Source organism: Pongo pygmaeus, chromosome 3 (assembly GCF_028885625.2).
Source record: "Pongo pygmaeus isolate AG05252 chromosome 3, NHGRI_mPonPyg2-v2.0_pri, whole genome shotgun sequence".
Classification (NCBI taxonomy): Eukaryota; Metazoa; Chordata; class Mammalia; order Primates; family Hominidae; genus Pongo; species Pongo pygmaeus.
In genome coordinates, this window is record NC_072376.2 from 168,849,345 (window position 1) to 168,869,535 (window position 20,191).

At 35.7% G+C, this 20,191-nt stretch overlaps 1 protein-coding gene across 1 annotated transcript in view; it reads right to left on the reverse strand.

Moving 5' to 3' along the window:
- ASIC5 (acid sensing ion channel subunit family member 5) overlaps nucleotides 1–20,191 on the reverse strand; it is a 40,335-nt gene that overhangs the window by 5,235 nt on the left and 14,909 nt on the right. The window contains exons 5-8 of the mRNA XM_054484550.1: nucleotides 12,551–12,700; nucleotides 11,077–11,224; nucleotides 7,416–7,472; nucleotides 5,353–5,521 (exon numbers count right to left, since the gene is read on the reverse strand). Coding sequence (XP_054340525.1) covers nucleotides 5,353–5,521; nucleotides 7,416–7,472; nucleotides 11,077–11,224; nucleotides 12,551–12,700 — 524 coding nt within the window. The remainder of the gene's footprint in view (nucleotides 1–5,352; nucleotides 5,522–7,415; nucleotides 7,473–11,076; nucleotides 11,225–12,550; nucleotides 12,701–20,191) is intronic.

Here is a 20,191-nt window from a genome sequence, read left to right on the forward strand (position 1 = left end):
CCTTACACCTTATACAAAAATTAATTCAAGATGGATTAAAGACTTAAACGTTAGACCTAAAACCATAAAAACCCTAGAAGAAAACCTAGGCATTACCATTCCGGACATAGGCATGGGCAAGGACTCCATGTCGAAAACACCAAAAGCAATGGCAACAAAAGCCAAAATTGACAAATGGGATCTAATTAAACTAAAGAGCTTCTGCACAGCAAAAGAAACTACCATCAGAGTGAACAGGCAACCTACAAAATGGGAGAAAATTTTCGCAACCTACTCATCTGACAAGGAGCTAATATACAGAATCTACAATAAACTCAAACAAATTTACAAGAAAAAACAAACAACCCCATCAAAAAGTGGGTGAAGGACATGAACAGACACTTCTCAAAAGAAGACATTTATGCAGCCAAAAAACACATGAAAAAATGCTCACCATCACTGGCCATCAGAGAAATGCAAATCAAAACCACAATGAGATACCATCTCACACCAGTTAGAATGGCAATCATTAAAAAATCAGGAAACAACAGGTGCTGGAGAGGATGTGGAGAAATAGGAACACTTTTACACTGTTGGTGGGACTGTAAACTAGTTCAACTCTTGTGGAAGTCAGTGTGGCGATTCCTCAGGGATCTAGAACTAGAAATACCATTTGACCCAGCCATCCCATTACTGGGTATATACCCAAAGGACTGTAAATCATGCTGCTATAAAGACACATGCACACATATGTTTATTGTGGCATTATTCACAATAGCAAAGACTTGGAACCAATCCAAATGTCCAACAATGATAGACTGGATTAAGAAAATGTGGCACATATACACCATGGAATACTATGCAGCCATAAACAATGATGAGTTCATGTCCTTTGTAGGGACATGGATGAAATTGGAAATCATCATTTTCAGTAAACTATCGCAAGAACAAAACACCAAACACCGCATATTCTCACTCATAGGTGGGAATTGAACAATGAGAACACATGGACACAGGAAGGGGAAAATCACACTCTGGGGACTGTTGTGGGGTGGGGGGAGGGGGAAGGGATAGCATTGGGAGATATACCTAAAGAATAATAATAATAAATAAAAAAGTAAAAATAAAAAAATATATTAAAAAAATAATAAAATAAAAATAAAAAAAAAGAAACCTTTATACGTGACCAGAGTGGCTAAACATCTTTTAAAATGATATTATAGCTCGTTACATGGTCTTGAAAGCCCTCACTTTCTCTATCTCCAGCCTAGACCCCTACCTTGAACTTCAATAATATATTCAGTTCATTCTTACATTTCTACTTGGGTGTCTAATAGATGTTCCAACTTTAATACGTTCCAAGTCAAATCCTTCACATTTCCCTTATTTATAGTGTAAATTTTCACACTCCATAGCCAGTCCATCAGGAAAACCCATTTTTTATGTTACCTTCAAAATATATCTGGACTCCTACGACCTCTCACCCCATTCAAAGCTACCACCTTTGCCCAAGCCTTCATGACCTCTCACCTGGATTTTTGCAATAGCTTGCTAACTGGTCTTTCTGTTTACAACTTTAACGGACCCCACTTCAACAAATATTGTCAGGAAGGACTTTCCTGACAATAATCCACAACCCTGAGAACAACCTTCCCTGACCTTGGCTTCCCCAGCTGCTTTTCTGCCGCCACTCTCTCAAAGCACTTAATGCCATCTGACATGACTATATACAGTGGTCACCAACTTCCATCCCAGTGGACAGAAGTGCAGCAAGGCAGGATTTTTGTCTTTTGTACACTGAGGTATCCCTAATGCCTAGACGACTCCTGAATCCTAACAAATAATAGGTTGTACCTTAGATATATGTAAAATGGACAAATAAGGGAGCAAATTAAAGATGAAACCAATAAATGAATGCATCAATATTATCCTGTCAATGTTATAAGCTGAATCTGAAACCAAGCACCTGATGATTTTAAAATGGCAATAATAATAATAGTATTCATTAAGAGTGGATACTATTAGCCAAGTTTCCTAGAATTATGTGGTGATCTTTAATACACCTAAAGAACATGGCTGTAAATCACTCTCCTTAATGTTTACAATTTTTTAAATCAATAATTCCAAATATACTTAATTCAAAATATATCATTAATATGTTTACTTAATTTCCATTGGTTTAACCCTGAGTAACAGGAGAATGTACTATGTTTGAGTAGATAATCAGGGACTACAGTAATATTTACAAATGATAAAACAGTTCCCAAAGTAATGGAAATAATAAAGTTGTCTTGGAAGTCCAGAAATTTTAGTAATATTCCAATCTCTTTGGCCCCCATTGTGCCCTAATTTGCATGTGCACTGATAATATTGTTTAATTTCCCAAGCGCAACATTCATAATCATATCCAAGCACTATCTACCTGTGATTTTGAGAGAAGATAAATTCTTCCTCTGCAAAAATATTGTGATATTTGCTCAACTTCTCTCAGGCAGTTGTTTTGTCTAATCATTTGGGTCTCACTGAATCTGTGCCTCATGGCAATAGTGAAATTGTTCAGGATTTAACAGGATTTAAGTCGAAAAATATTTGTTTGTGTCAGGAGAGGCACAATTATAAAATAAAAACTAAAAACTGAATTTTTTTATGTATTACAAAATAGTTTTTAAAAAAGCTTCCAGATGCTTGAACAGGAGTGCTGCATTAGGGGAATGAATTAATTTGGCATAAAGAAAACAATTTTATACAATTTTTATTTCAAAATTTGTTAAGTTAAAACAGAACAATTTTTAAAATTCACTTGTTTTACCATGAAGTTGGCCTGACTTCAGACACAATTTACCCTTATCTTCAAGGGTAAACTCCACACTGCCTGCTACAGTCAGGCTAAGCCTCTCAACATTTTGAGGTCCAGCAGCAGCCTCATGAGGCCCTGGATTGACCATGAAGTAGCATTTATTTCTGTCCCAGGAAGACAAACATACAGCTTCATGGTTAAGTTAGGGGTCGCTTCTTTTAAAATGACTGCTGCTAACATTTCACATTTGCCATCCTGACAAACTGCATTTCTGTTTTCTGATTTACCACTCTCTGATTTCCAGTATCTTTGCACAAACCAGTTACTTAATTATATGTGTGACTTTTAACTGTCTCTGTGTAGGAGTTGAACAACCCCTAAGTCCAGCCACCTTTGTTCAGCTGCTCACCTTAGTCTTCCTGGTAATGGCCTCGCCAATTTAAAACCATGTAAGGTCCCTACATGTACATTATGTGATAGGATTAATTGGAGAACTATTCATAATTATCTGGACAGGAAACAGAAAAATACTGGGTAGAAGAAGGCGGTTCCCTGGCAAAGGCCCACCCTCAGACCTGGATACCTGTGGCCCTAAATGAGAACAGGCATATCTGTTTTTGCACCCAAAAAGTTGCCTTTTGGCCCACTACATCCCCTATCCTGCCTCCATATGAAACCGAAACCCCAAGCTCCAGAAGAGAGGAGAAGACCAGCAGATCAACAAACCAGTGATGGCAAAATGATGTGGCAGAGAAAGAGAGAAGAGGAGGCACATCTGAACACCAAGGGGAGTTCGGCCAGGGGTGTTCAGAGAAGAATCTAGCCACAGGCTGCCTGACTCCATGCGAAGATCACAATCCCACTCCATACCCCCTTCTGGCTCCCCATCCATCTCACTGAGAGCCACCTCCACCATTCAATAAAACCTTGCACCCATCCTTCGAGCCCGTGTGTAATCCAGTTTTTCTGGGACACTGGGAAAGATCTTGGGATACAGAAGGCTGTCACACTGGCCCTCTGCCTTTGCGATAAGGCAGAGGGTCCATTGAGCTGATTAACCCTCCAGCCATCTGTAGACAGCAAAGCTGAAAGAGTTTTGTAACCCCAGGGTGGCAGGCACCCAATGCTAGACACTACCATGGGGCAGGAGCCCAAAGTGATCCCCCTGGCCTCTGCACCTGCCCATCTGCATGCTCTCCATAGGAGTTTGAGCTGCGGGGATGCCGAACAGGTGAGCAATGCCCTGTTGCACATTCTGCAAGGAGAAGCAGAGAATTCTCCCGTTTCAAGAATAATCTGAGTTTTGGAAAAAAAAGAAAAAAAACAGCATTCCCTAAGATCCTCTTGTTTCATACATGGCTTTCTTTTCTGATTCACCAGTATGTCTCCAAAATCATGCCTACTTTCTTTGTATATTAAATAATTATGAAACTCAGGAGATTTCTGTCAACCAAAAGACACAGGAAGTACTCTTCTAAGTCATATTTAAATACATCAGGAACAATATTAAAAGCAAATCAGTTTCCCACATTAAAACAAAATATGTAAATAGATGTCTGTGCTGGAGTCAGAAGTGTAAACAAACATAATTGTGAATTTTGCAGCTGTTTATCATTTTATCTGCTGTTTGAAATCACTCCATTAGCCCTGTTTTGATGAAAATGCTTTTTCTTTCTGTAAAGACCACTTTATTACCTCAGTGTTTACATGGGAATATCTTTTTTTATTTTATTAAAGTAAGCACAAGGCTAACATTGGAATCAAAGCATGCTTTCCAAATTATGTACACATCTGTGAAAATGTACATCAACCTTAAGTTAGTTAACATATTTTTATTTTAATAGATATAACTACAAACACCAATATACTGTATATATTGCTGCTTCATGTCCTAGTCCTAAAAATACAAAGAAGAAACAAAGAGAAATGCTAATGTTGCTTTCCTGTTAAAAAACGAAGAGTTATTTATGAAGCTTGATTTGTAATTTTTAAGAGGCAGTATGGTGTAGCAAAAAGAGGACTAATTTAATTCTCAGTTAATCAGGGGACGTGGAATCATGTATCTGAGTTGCAAAGACACGGGGACCAGCATCAAAGTTCTTGGGCATAACTTCTTTCTGGGCCCCTGACTACCTTCACAGAACCATTTCTTAAAATACGATGTCCTTCAGTTTCCTCTTCTGTAAAATTAGAATATTAATTTCTGTTTTATCTACCTTGTACAGTTATTAGAAGACTCAAAGTATATAATGTACAGGTAAGAAATTTTCATATTTTAAGGCATCCATTATTATCAGTCAACATTCTTATTTTCCCCACTTTGGGCAATAAAGGTTTGATCATGAGCAAATTACTCAAGCAAGCATCATTTTCCTTTTCACACAATTAAAGTAAGGAGTTGAAAGATATGATCTTATTTACTTTTAAAATTCTATGGTTTCATTGTCAGTTCAGTGAAAAAAAGCCATTGCCTCCCTTGATTGATTAGAATTTCATTTCCTGAGTCTTTGAGGGTTTTCAATAAAGAAAAAAAATCTATGTTAATTATCAATAATTTAAAAGGCTAGCAAGATTACCTGATGTATTTCCGGCTTTGATTCAACTTCCTGGAAAGATATTTCAAAGCTTTTTGACTTGGAAAAGAGGAATAAGAAATAGTGGCCGGATATTCTGTTTCTTCACAAGAAACGGGGCAGCTAGAGTTATGTGTTCCCACTGTACATAAATCCTTAAATTCAATATGGTCTGAAATGAAAATCAGGACAGGGAATTCAGAGAAGAGAAATATTTCATCATGGGTAGGCTAGTTTTATAAAGTTCATCATTTCACTTTCAATGTTAAAAAAAAGTGGTTACCAACAACAAATGGTGTTTATATGTTATTCTGAATATAGCAGAGGAGATACAATATAAGGCCCGGAAGTTCTTATCTTTGAATTCATTGAGTCACTGGATTGGGATCTTTATAGGATTTAAGAAATTATTTTCAGGAAGTATCTGGGTCTATTTCCGTAAAATATCAGATATTTGGACAGAAGAATATCTGGGTCTATTTCTGTAAAATATCAGATATTTGGACAGAAGAAAGATGGAAAGTGCATAAACATCTTCAGATTTGTCTCAACATACAATGGTAAGAAATGTACTCCTGAGTATTTGCAGTCCCTTATTTCTGTTGGCCCAGTCACTTCCAAATCAACCACTGAGGTTCTCTGTTCAGTGATCTCTCTTGGCTCCTTCAGAGCAACCAGGCTGTCCATGCAAATGCATACTGGAAAAAAGTCCCTGTAGCAGGTAGTGTTTGTCTCCAACTTCCCTTTGGACCACCTCCCAGTGCCCTTTCTCACTGCTCCTCATTCGTGGTAGATACTCAGGTTCTTGTTTTTCCTTTGGTTTTGATACTGAAACCCTTTGTTCTCATGAACCAGTTGTTTACCAAGGCCTCCTGGTTACTGACCAACTTTGGGTTTGCTTTTCAGACTCTAACTTTGACTTCTCTGGGAGAAGCCAAAGTATGCATCTGCTAGTTCTTTAGCATTGCCGGTAATGACCACCACTCTTCCCCTACACTCACACGCACTCATACACTCCCATACACACATAGGCTCACATAAACATACTCTCACACACACACTTACATACATATACTCTCATGTACATAATACTCTCTCACACACACAAATACACACACTCTTCTGACTCCCTTATCCCACAACAGTCCCCGCTGAACTGCATGCATGGTTTTTTTCCCCAAGCTCTCCCTCCAGCCTCCAACAAGGATAAGAAATCCGAAGATATCCGGCAACATCATTTCAAGTCTATTGGTTAGTAATATGGCTTTTGCATATTCAGCCTGTGATCTATATAAAAAAGATTCCTTCTACCTATAGCCATACCTTGAAATATTTTACAACCACTGAAAAGAACCTTTTAAATCTATTCCTGCTACCCTGGAGATATTTCCACAATGGATTAGAAAAGCAAGTTGCATAGAAGGGTATATACTGGGATTCTGTTTTAATAAAACAACCAATGACTTCAAGTGATAAATATGGAGATGTATATGTGGAGAAAGTTACGGTAGGATATACTAAAGTGTTAGCAATTATTGCAGGTTAAGGTAAGAGGTGTGAAAGCAAAAAAAGAGGGGGCTCTTTAATAAGAACTTGTCCCCAATAAATGTGGCATGTACAGTTATAATTCCATTTATGAAAAAATTTTATATGCCATGTACATACAATAAAGTGAATGAATGAAGGATTATTCCCAAACAGTGAGAGGAGTTCTCAGTAATAAAACTTCTACTTATTTTTACATGATTTCCTTTCTATTCTGTAGTATTTTAACTATTCACAATAAACTTGTTTTATTTGTGAAACAATAAAAAACAACTAGGATATTTTGATTATAAAAAAGAACAAAATTTAAAAATTTAGATGTGTCTTAATATCAGAGGGTTTTTTTTGTGTGTACTGCCTGTGTTTGTTAGCTACTACTTAAGAACACTTACAAAAAGATCTTCTCTTATATACTATATTCTGTTTAATTTCTGGGCTATCCATAGTTTGACTTAATGTCTTATATTACTTTGAGCAATTTTAATATAAATCCTGAAAATAAAAGTAAATTAAGCACTTACCAAGTACAGGAGAAACACAGCTGAAGTGCTTTTGTAGGTCACATTCTATCCCATTTCCTTAAAAATAATAAGTGTAACATATAGAGACTTTACATTTTGTAAAATAAGTGATCTAATGACAAAAATACCTTTCTTACCTACATCTATCAATCCATTCATCCACCCACCCATTCATCTATATGAACATCTATTCTTTCATAAGCAAAACTATGGAATCAAGTTAGTATCCAGTGAAAATATGTGTTGGGAGGAAGAATAATGCTTTTGTTTCTTTCCATACCTCTTTCCGTCGGTCTATATCACTCTAAAATCTTTAAGTGGGAATAATAATTTTAAAATGTGAGTAGTTTTCAAATTTAAAATTACTTTCACAGTTATCTCATTTGATGCGGTTCACAATCCTGTGATATGAGAATTTTCATTTTACAGATAAAGAAACTAAGCCTCAGAAAGCGGCTTGCTCAAGACCACACAGTTAGGGGAACCTTGGAACATTCTGTATATCTTCCATCCTGCTCCCTCTATCCATTTACAAACACACACACACACACATACACACACACACACACACACGTTCCTGACAGACTGCCATTCCAGAGGTAGGATGGGGAGGGGGCAGGTAAGTACCGATATTTGTTAAGTACCCACTGTAGATTGTGCGATAAGTAGTAAAATCACTACGTATCAGAGCTGGGTTTACTCCTAGGGCTGATTCTAAGATTCTAAAGCCTTAGTCTTTTAGCCTTAATACAATACTTGTCTATTGCTATAGCCCATGTGACTCAGCAGTTAGCCACAATGTTTAGTCAGTGATCTTGAAAGTAAGCAAAGGAGATTGTCCACTTACAATGTGTGGACAATTTGTGGAATGTTTGGCTAACTATAAGGAAGTGCTCTTTATGAATAAAATAAAATAAGTAAAAAAAAAAATCTACCTCCAACACTGAATTAGGAAAAAGCCTCATTTTTCTGAATTACTTCTTGCTCTGGCAATAATATTTCTTCCATTATAAAGAACAATTCAGAAAAAAAAGATGGTAGATGTAACACAGAAAACAAAAAGAAAAACAAACAAAAGAACAATGAAATTTTGGAAATAACCAATATCTGAAAAAGCTGTTTTGGAGATTGCTTCCTCAAATTGTTAGTGGAATTACCTCAGCGAATTTGTTTAACGTTTAGAATCTTCCATTTATTCATATGTCAGTACACTTAAAGGGATGTGTGAGAATCTAACCAAATAAGATCATATTCCTGAATGCATTTGATATATATGCTAAAATTCATGCAGATATCATTCTTTGTGTTTTGTATAGCACCTTGCCTAGTTTCTGGTCCACATTAGCCAGTAGGTTTTTGTTTAATAATAATAACTTTTAAAATTGTAAACATTATTCTGCATGAAACAATTCAGACTTCTTTCCAGTAACTTTGCCAATAAATTAGGAATGAGAAATAAGAGCCAGAGCCAGCAGTTTTATATAGAACAGCAGTTTTTGCAGGGGCCAGAGATCAATAATCTGGATACTAAAAAGAAGGATGTGATGATTCTGGAAACCTCTGAAAAATAATGAAACCACTTTTGCAGAATTTATATCTTTTTTACTTTTATTATTTTTTATATTTTATATATATTTATATATAATATACTATATATTATATATAAATATATTATATATTTAATATATAATATATAATATATTAAATATATTATATATTTAATATATAATATATTTAATATATTATATATTATATATTAAATATATAATATATTTATATATATAATATTATATATTATATATATTATATATGATATATATAATATATATAATATTATATATTATATATTATATATTTAATTATATATATTATATATTTAATATGTAATATATTAAAATATAAAATATTTTATATTTTATATATATTTTATATTTATACACCTTCTATATTTATATTTTATATATTTTTTACTTTTATTATTACAGTGAAAGAGATTTGACCTAACTGACTCCATTTTGTTTCTAACCTCCAAGCTGTCCTTGTTCATTCTTGGGCGTTAGTTGAACTAACTTTGGGAGGAACTTAGTTTATGATTTAGCTCTGAAACAAAGACAATAACAGCCCTTTCCCAAAACAAACTCCCTTCCTGCCTGGGGACTAGATTGCCTTTGTAGGGCTAACAAATTAGCGACAAGATTAGAAATTATGTTTAGGGGTCATGCAGCTGGAGGGTTCAAGATTCTAAACCTCTCCAAATTTCTTATAGTGATAACATTACTCTTGTAAAAGCTAAGATCAGCGCTTGAGATATGTTGCAGACCCTGCCTCCAATGATCAGCTGGCACCACCCAGATCAAAAATCTGGCCCATCTGGTTTTGTGACCCCTACCCAGGAATTGACTCAGCGCAAAAGGACAGCTTCAACTCCACATGATTTCATCTCTGATCTCACCAATCAGAACACCTGATTCACTGGTTCACTGGTCCCCTACCCACCAAATTATCCTTAAACACTCTTATCTCCGAATACTCAGGGAGACTGATTTGAGTCATAATAAAACTCCAGTCTCCCGCACAGCCAGCTCTGCATGAATTAGTTTTTCTCTATTGCAATTCCTTTGTCTTGATAAATCAGCTCTGTCTAGGCAGCAGGCAAGGTGAGCCCGTTGGGCAGTTACAATATTTTGGCAGGTAGATTGTGTTACAGTATATCTTTCTAGATATGCTGTGGGAGAAGGATGTAAGAGACCTGAATAAAAATATCTGACATTTACATAGACTATATTCTGTGCCAGGCACTATTTGAACCACTTACATACCACTTTCATTCTTACAACAACCCTATAAGATGGGATTATTATCCTCTCCTCCATTTGACAGCAGAGGAGAGAGGTTAGGTCACTTGTTCAAGATCACCTAGGGGAGAAATTGTGGAGCCGACATGAGCAGCCTGGTTGAGATCCAGCTGTTATTCACCCTGCTCCATTGCTTCCTTCAATGCTTGCCTCTCACCCTTGGTTCTGGAAAAGTTGCAAATTGTATGAAAAGGAGGCCTGAAGTTAATTTTACAGTCCCAAAGAAAACAACTTTTCAACAGTGAAATCTTCAGGCTTGGTAAGACATATCCATGATCTAATTTTTCTTTCAAAATTAAGAAAACCTTGGTGTGCTGTTTTAGATATTTGAGACCATCAAATTTTAGCCTTTGGGAATAAGTATTGGGGCCCCACCCTGATAATGCAATTTTCTTTTCCAGAAATCTGTGCCATGATTTTATAATGTAAAATTTGTCAGTCGAAGTTGTACTTGGCAAATGGATAATTTTCCAGTGTAGAATTTCATAAGAATGGAAAACAATTTAGTGATATGTTGATTTGCTATGTTTCAAATTAAGTAAATATAAACATAAAATTCAAAGAAATTTAGGACTAAACTTCTGGTGACTTTGTCATTAGTTGTCATTTTAGTCTGCAAAGAGAAGGAACAGGCTTAAGAATATAATAATTTTTCTATGAATGGGTCAGCAACATCTGTAATTACACTTAATAATACTTAATATTCCATTTGTATTTCAATACTCTATTTCTCCCAGACCTTTTGTAACCCTCTAAGAAACACTTGACTGTCTGGTTAAGTAAGGGGGCAGTTAGTCTTTATTTACCAGGAAGAAGAAAAGGCACACATCCACATTGCTTTTTTATGTGCTGGGCTTTGCATTCCTTCAAGCAACCGGAAGTGCTGTAGCTGCTAAAATTCTGCAGCTTGATGTTAGGATTGCATTCTCCCCAAGGGTATTCTTGATGAACTGTCTTAAAATAAGATAAATCCTGGGTTCAGGAGATTTGTTTACATCAATTCACTGATTTTCCATCAAGAAGCTGGTACACATTTTTATTTTCCTCTCAGAGCTCTTCGATTTTCAAAACCAAAATTGGTTACATTTGTCTATTTTGCCCACTCTATTGACCTGAAATTCCCTGAAGCTAAGTATAATAGTGATCCTTAAACATATATCCCAAATGTGAATTAATAAAGTCAGACACACTGAGTATTCTAAAAATCAACTCATATAAGGAAAAGATATCATTTATGTAAATGTTATATTAGTGTAGTAATCAGCTCACCCACAAAACAGCAATGAAAATCACATTTTAAAAAGATCTTTTAATAAGCAACTACTATGTGCCAGGCAACATGGTGTTGCAGAACTTTCTCCTTAGTTCAGCTAAAACTGGGCTCTTGTCACATGACCAGGAAAAATGAGGCTCACGGACACATAGAAGGGTGAGGAAAATGGAATTTATTGGGTGAAAAGGAAAAAAGAAAAAAGACTCTCAGCTAAGTGAGAGAGAGTCCTGCTGGTAGGTTTCCCACCTCACAGATTGAATCTCAGGCCACCACACAGGAACAGGAGAGGCCAGGCTCCTCCCCACTGCAAACAGTGCAAACTTCCCAAGGCTCCACCCCTTCCTCCCAATGTGCAGGTGGGCATTTTTCAGAAAGAATCAGGTGGGAAAGGACGGCCTTCATCTGGGACAAGCAGTCCAGTTTTTCAGCCTTCAGGCTGTTTTCGGCTTGAAGGCGGGGTTTCACCAGGGGCCCTTGGCTGTCTCCTTTGTCTATCAATGGTAAGTGCTTTCTTTATGGTACTTCACTTGAACTTCCTTAGTATGAAAGGAAAACATTACCCCTTCCCTATTTGTGCAGAGAGGAGATGCAAATTCAGGAAGCTAATTAAAGAAGTTACTGAGCAAGTAAGTGGCTGGCAAACAGAAACCTACCAGACCAGCCTGACTCTAAGATTCCCGCTTTTCCCACTAATTTTCTCCTTCCCAGATAGTCTCATTGAAGAATCGTAGCTCAGCAACTTAGGTACCTCTTTATACTTAATGACCCTTTCCATTTCTAATGAAATGTAAAGTTTGGATTTGATAGGCTTCCCAGCTTTCACTTGTATGGTTTCTGTTTCCACTAATCATGTACCTTCAGATAAAGGAAAATAATCTGAAATGAAATTTTGGAATTTCTAATGGTGTTTTACAGGCATGGGAGAAAGGAATTTCTAGTGAAAAGCATTACTTATGTGTTTGATGCATTCACTACCCCACCTAATTTCCTCAGACTCAAGTATTTACCTTCACTTGGCGGATGGTTACCCTTGCGTGCATTCCCACAGGTGACAACAAGCCTAACCCATCAAACTGTGGCACCTTCTTTGGTGAATGGATAACAAAGATGATCCCGGCATCAACGAAACCAAGGGCTGGGTTATCAGTGAATGCCTCCTGAAACAAAAATATGTTTTTGCCCAAATTGCAAATTGACTATATCAGTTCTATACAAGTTTAGGATTTAGTTTTATCATCTCATGATAGCATTTGACTAATCCTAAATATTTTATGTTATATTTCAATCTCTTTTTGTCTAAAGTGTATGAAAATTAAAGACATACTTTAGTGGTTGAATCTGTGAAAGGAAAATATCTTGGGTCCCTTCAAGGTGGGGTCTACTCAGGACAGTCCTGAAATAATTGAGGCTTGTCTCATCATTTGTCTTGATTGACGTCTGGTAACCACAAAGGGATCCTGAGTGAAGGTGACCTGGCCTGCAGCTGCTAACCTATCGGTGCTTGGTGCCAGCTTGGGCACCTTATAGCCCAAACCAATAGGACGATTGCTGAAGTCCAGGAATTCTTTCCTCCAGGGATCCCTGATCTTCCATTGTTTTTCATTTGGGGATCTGAGGTTCATTCACTGTTAAAAAAACAAACAAAAAAAACCCTCCTTTTGTTGTGGGAGTTTCCACTTGCTTCCATCAAGGAAGGTGAACCTACCTGCTTCTGCATCGGCAGAGAGCAGTTTTCAGCTTGGGCCCCATCACTAGGTAAGAAAACTGGTTTGGCATTCTTTCTTGCAAATTCTTTTTAAAGAACTAAAGTTAGCATTAACAACCAGCTGATGTTAATTTCTGCTTACACTTAGAGCACTCAGAAATCATATAATTTGTGTGATCATTGTTAGTTTTGCTTAACTGTTTTGTTGTTTGTTTCTGTCTTGGTGGGTTTGTGTGTGTGTGTGTTTTGGTTCTTTCTCTCATTGGATTTGACCAACTCAGAACCCTCTAGCTCGTGAGTATAGAATTTTCCACTCCAAAGAAATAGAGCATCTTGCTCCCCTAAGCCTTTAGGGGCATTCTCAGGTGACTGAGAATCACATGGGGGTGTCTGGGAGGAATGCTCCCTAAAATGTGCAGTGGCTCTAAATAAGTATCCCCCTCAGAAGAATATACTTAGGGTCTAATCTCAGCTGGCAGGTGCATGTTAGGAGCCAACCCCTCCTGCATCTTGAGCCCCTAACACACTGTGCCAGGTAGCTGCAACACAGGAGGACCAATCTGGTTCAGGGGTAACAGCCCTGAAAAGCTAGGTCTGCTAGCAGCACATTTTGGGTCCAACACATGTCCCAACTTGGTGAAATCCAAAGGGGAACTCTAAACTGGGGAACAAGGCCTCTGAAGTGGAAAGAAAACAGCAATCAAAAGGAAAAAAAAGGAAAGACTTCTGATTTTGACTACTAAAGGGGCTTTATTTACACAACAAAGCCACCTTTTTATCAGCCAGACCAAACTGAAAGAGCAATGGCTGTACTTCTGAAATATGGTAATGAGATCTAAAAACAATTTTTTTAAAGAAGCTCAGTGGTTCAAAGTCAACTTAATTAAAAGGTTAACATCCAAGATGTGTGTGTGTATGTGTGCATGTGTGCATGTTTGTATTTAAAAGGCCTTCAGGTTTTTGTGGGGTTTTTTTTGATTTTTCTCTCCTAAGACTTTGTCTTTTTTTTTGAGCAAAAGTTTTTTTTTTTTTCCTTCAGTTGACTAAATTCTGTTTTCACCTGATCTTTTGACTAAAATGGTTATTGCAACAGAGGCTACTCTTGGGTTTTTAAGGAAGAGTGTAGTTTAGACACTCAGAAATGTCTTTGTTAAAAAAAAATTTAAGTGCACTCTAAAAGCATCGCATGGTCTAACCTCAAAATAATTCTACCTGTTTTTGGAGACCCAGGATTCAATGTGAGCTCTGCCCAGAGCTTAGAGATCCAGTTGAAATATAGGTAACCCCTATCTAGATAAAATTGGTCTCCTTATACAATATTATGATAGAGTTCTATAATTTTATGTTAGATTTGGCTCAAAGAAAAATAAAAGCCTCTCCCTCTAGCACCAACAGACTTTTTCTCTCTGTACCTTATGATATAAAGTTTGCTATTTTATTTTCACCTGAGTTGTTTCCTATAATAAGCAAATTTAAGGCTATTTAGCTAACAACTGCCTAGGGTTGTAAAACAGGTTATCAAGAATCTGAAAGTCTAAGATAGGAAAAAAATAATAAAAGGGTCTTTATGAATCTATAAAATGTACCTTTATTGGCATACCTAATATGCCTATGTATTTATATGTCATATACACAATATTTCACTACAGAAAATATATAAAAGGGCTCTAATTAATTGGCTTAAAGAAAAATAAAAGTGTTTAAATCATATATTTTATCAGGAAAAAAGAAAAGACTAGTCAAATTCTTTTTCAAGTTTATGTAACTTAAGTAAAATCTTTAATAAAAAAGCTAGCTTTAAAATTACTAGTAAAGTAATATCAGAAATGTCTTAAGAACTGCCAGCATACTTTTTTTGTTTATGTTTATTAATCAGGTAATTTCAACTTATCCCTGCCAAACACTATAAAATGTCAAAATTTGGCATAGAGATTACAAAACTATAAACCCAGCCCCAAACAGAATGATCATTGCTTGTGTAGTTTTTAATAAATAAGACATTGATATTGGTTTAATGAAAATAGCTGCATCTTAAATTTTCAAGATTACCATAACTTCTAATCTTGTGGCTTTAGGCAGCCTAGTCCACAGGCAGTAAGGAGGTTTGTTTGGGAAAGGACTGCTATTGTCTTTGTTTCAAAGCTAAACTATAAACTCAGTTCCTCCCAAAGTCCAGGAATGAACAAGGACAGCTTGGAGGTTAGAAGCAAGATGGAGTCAGTTAGGTCATAAATTTTTCACTGCCTCAGTTTTATTTTTGCAATGGCAGTTTCATAACTTTAAATCACGACTATTGCAGTTTTCATAAATAATCTAGGTGAACAATTAAAATAAAATAGTTAGGTAAGGAATAATACTTGTAGACAAACTTGCCATAACTTAGAATATAAAGTTATATTCAGTTAAATAATAGATAATTCATTATGTGGGTATTTTCCAATAAATATATATTATAGAAAAACATTCTTGCTAAAAAAAAGTGTGTCCTTTTGTCCTTTTTAAAAAAAGATAAACAAATTTTGTCTAATTCAAAGCTTATCTAAAGGTTATGTATAAAACAAGGTAAGAAGAACAAGGAAACAAAAAGAGATGTAAAGAAAGTTATAAAAATAAAGAGTTTTTTTTGTGGTAAGACAGCTTAAAGAAAAATAATATGGTAAATTTAGTCCTAAAATAAAATGACTGGTTGTTTAAGAAAGAAGTGTTCAGGTCAAACCACAAAGTCCAAGCATTCATTAATAGTCAGTGTAAGTCAAAATAAGGATTTATTTTTTAAAAAACCAAAAACTTTAATATGATCAAGTTGTCACATTATTATTAAGTATTGGTTTGCTTAGGAGAAAAACTGAGATAAAAATTTTTGTTTTAAAATTAAGGTTATTACATCCATGTATCTTCCTGTATGTGCTTTTAAAGTCCTTGTGACATTAAGTTACAGTTCTTTGACTCCAGGGTCTAAAAAAGGACACCAAGTCCTACTAAATCTTAAACACTAACAGCAATTAAAGCCTCATCTTCAGGCCCCATAGCAGATTCCAATAAAAATAAAATGCATTCCTGGCCAGGCACAGGAATTCACACCTGTAATCCCAGCATTCTGGGAGGCTGAGCAGGTGGATCACCTGAGGTCAGGAGTTCCAGACCAGCCTGGCCAACATGGTGAAACCCTATCTCTACTAAAAATACAAAAAATCAGCTGGGCATGGTGGCACATGCCTGTAGTCCCAGCTACTTGGGAGGCTGAGGCATGAGAATCACTTGAACCCAGTCAGAGGAAGTTGCAGTGAGCCAAGATCATGTCACTGCACTCCAGCTTGGGTGACAGAGTGAGACTCTGTCTCAATAAATAAATAAATAAATAAAATGCATTTTTGAGATGTAGGGCCAGAAATTAAAGCCATTCAACTCCTCGAGGCCTAGGGACTATTGAGGAATAAGTGGTCATGTGAGATTGCAATGGGTGATATTAAAAGACAAAATAAGTTCAGTTTCTCTATAAATTAATCATGACTGTCAAAGGCACAATGATGCAAGACCAGCATATGGACTCCTGTGTCAGATTAACAAGGTTTTCTTGAAGCATTAACTAACTCCTTAACAAAGATCATAAAGGTTATAAAAGACTTATGGAAATTATATTTTATGGTCAAGATTAAATTTTATAGATTGTTTACAAAATTTTGAAAAACAAATTTAATTGACTTCATGCTGATTTTATTAGGGATTCTTATTTGGAAAATTAAGTCTCCTCTCTCAAAGAATGAAGTTTTTTTCTTTTTTAAAAAAAATCCTTGAGTTATCACTTTGGTTAAATGAATGACTTTACAATAACCTGTAATCCTATTTCATAATATCAAGTATTTTAAACCTTTGATATTTGAAGATCTTTCTAAAATCAAATTATAAATTATGTCTTTTTCTGACCTAATTAATCCTTTAAGATATTAGTTTCCCTAAAGTCCGAAAATGACATAATTTGGCTTACTTGGTATAAAAATTATACAGAAAGCATTGTCAAATATGAAATGGTGTTTGGTTTTCTTTGGGCTGTATTTATATAAATGATATTGATAAGTGTTCCAGAATTAATGGAAAGGCCTGTAATTCTGATATGACTTAGTGTACATTATCAATAATAATCATAATTGTTATGTTAAAATTATTGTGTACCACTGAGGTAACAAATTTCCTTGTCAATTGTGTCTTTGACTATGTCTGCCCTAAAACTTTTTTCATCCAAGGACAATTGTTCTCATGTTTTGGTCCTCTTTAGAAGGTGTTTTTATAATCAGCTACAAAACTCTAACAGGTGCCCTTAAATGCAGGTTTCTGATAACTTTGGAGATTGTAACATCAGAAAACAGGAAAAACTTTCAGGACTCATGGAGAGCTAAAATGTTCATGAGCATTAAGTAGAACAGGAATTAACTGCATGGACTCAAATAATCTTTTTGACTTTTTACTTAAAATGTTTGCTGATCCTTTGTTTTGTTTTTCAGAGTCTTAAAACTTTTATTTTGAGCTACAATTTAGAATACTCCTATGAACAAAATGTGGAGCATACTTTATTCTGTCTGCCTGATTTCTCCAGAATTTGAAAACTATTTGTGAGTATTCTTAACTTGTGGCAATACAGTTATTTGCATAAGTGCAATAAGAATCTGTTTTCACTTGTAACAAGACACAATTGGAGAAACTGCTTATTTTACCAAGGCTTTTACTGGAATGGTGTGCTTTCCTTTAAGGAATCAAACTTGGCTTATGAAACCAATAATGTCCTTGGAAAAACTGACCTCGTATTTTGTGTACAGAGTCCCTGTACAGGGTTTCTGACCTGTGGTAAGTAGAGAATGTCACTTTCTGACAGGCCCAGAAGCTCCAGGTTTATCTTGGAACCTCAAGTGGAGAGGAGATTCACCCAACTCATAGGTACTTAATGGCACAAATCTATGGCTGGGCTCGGCTTTTAAAAAGTCTTATCTGAGATTCCTTCTATGGAACAAAGTTCCACCAAAGGCAATTTAAAAGCCTATGTAAAAAAAAACTATTCTTGCTGCACTGTATACAAATAATTTGGCAAAGTAAAATAAAGCAAACTAGTCCTTAACATGATTTGTCTTTAGCAAAAATGGGAAACTTTATGTCCTAATTAATCCTTTAATTAGGATTAGAGAAGAGAGAAAAATTATGTTTCCAAAACTAGAGTACACCTGTTGTTAGATTCTAGTCTTGCCCAGTGTTTTTCAATTTTTAATATTTTCTAGAGTTTGGACCAAATTCTAATTTTTCTTGGCTACAAGCCTTCAAAATAATGTTTTCAATTTTTTTCTTTTTTTCCCCCATATTTCCTAATTTGGAATCACTGAAAACTAAGCTGGGCTTTCTTAAAGTCTGGCAAACTGAAGCCAGTCAACTTAAACTTTAGAAGAAAGTAACTGCAACCTATTTACATACATAAGCCACTTTTCATACCTGCCTACTGATGTACGGACTTCAAAGTAATGTGGCCTATATGAATTTTTCCAGGGTTGTTCTTTTGTTTGCTGTTGTTTTTCTCCCTTCCTCCCCCTATTTTCTCTTCATAGAACATGAGACTTTGCAATCTGCTAAAAATAAGCTTTTCGGACCTACCCATCTAGTAATAAACCATCCTAACCATGAGAAATCAGGTGAACACTGAGACCAGAGACTCATGTTCTCCTAAAATGCTTTCTCCTAAAGATTTTTTTTTAAAGGGAGCAGGGGAATGGGAAAGGAAATTATCTTGGGCCCTGTCAAACTGGGAGCTGCCTCCCATTCTATTTCAAGTTATTCCTTTGTTCACTGAGATAAATGCTTATTCTGATTGCCGCCTTTGGAAAGCCCAATCAGAAACTAAAAAAAATTCAACCATTTGTCTCTCACCTACCTATGAGCTTGAAGCCTCCTCCCTGCTTCAAGTTGTCCCCACCTTTCTGGATAAAACCAATGTATGTCTTAGATATATTAATTTATGTCTCATGTCTTCCTAAAATGTGTAAAACCAAGCTGTGCCCTGACTACCCTGGACTACCTCAGGACTTCCTGAGGCTATGTCATGGGTGCCTGTTCTTAACTTTGGCAAATAAACCTTCTAAAATGATTGAGATGTGTCTCATCATTTTTCTCAATTGACAATCATTGCTCAAGACCTCTATAGTTTTCCATGGATCACATTTCATCTTAGATAGGTGCAGGTAAGTATTTACAATTACTGTGAATGATCTTGTTCTCTCTGGCCTTCTCTTCACCTAGTTGCCTTTTAGTTGCTTCCTTCTTGGCTGTTTTCTTTGACTCATTTGCTTAGAAAATCATTTGGCCCTCTTCATTTTGCAATTAAAATCCCTGCCCTTATGTAAAATTCAAATTCATTTTCCCATAAGAGTGAAGAGTTACACTATTTCTTTAACACAAATGTTCTTTTTAATAAATCTTTTGTCAGATGAAGAAATTTAAGACTAAACTTCTGGTGACTGTCATTAGTTGTAATTTTAGTCTATAAGAAGAAGGCACAGGCTTAAGAATATAAATATAAAGAATATAGTCTATGAATGGATCAACTGCCTATGTAATTACATTTAACAAACATACTAAATATTCTATTTGTAATTCAAAACTCTATTTCTCCTGGCCCTTTTGTAAGCCTCTAAGAAACACTTAACTGTCTAGCCTGGAGAAATATCTCAATGTTATTTACTTATGGAACATTGCATTGAATTTGTAGATGTTCATTGCATTCTAAAAATATTTGGAAAATTCTAGTTTGTAAAAATTGATAATATAATGTTCGAACTGACCATAGGGCTAATATTTGAATGATCCGAAAGTATTAATCAAATACATTACAAGTATAGGTAGGTACATGCATTAAAGTTTGCAGTGTTATGTTTGGACATAAGAAAAATATCTTGAATGGGATACAAAA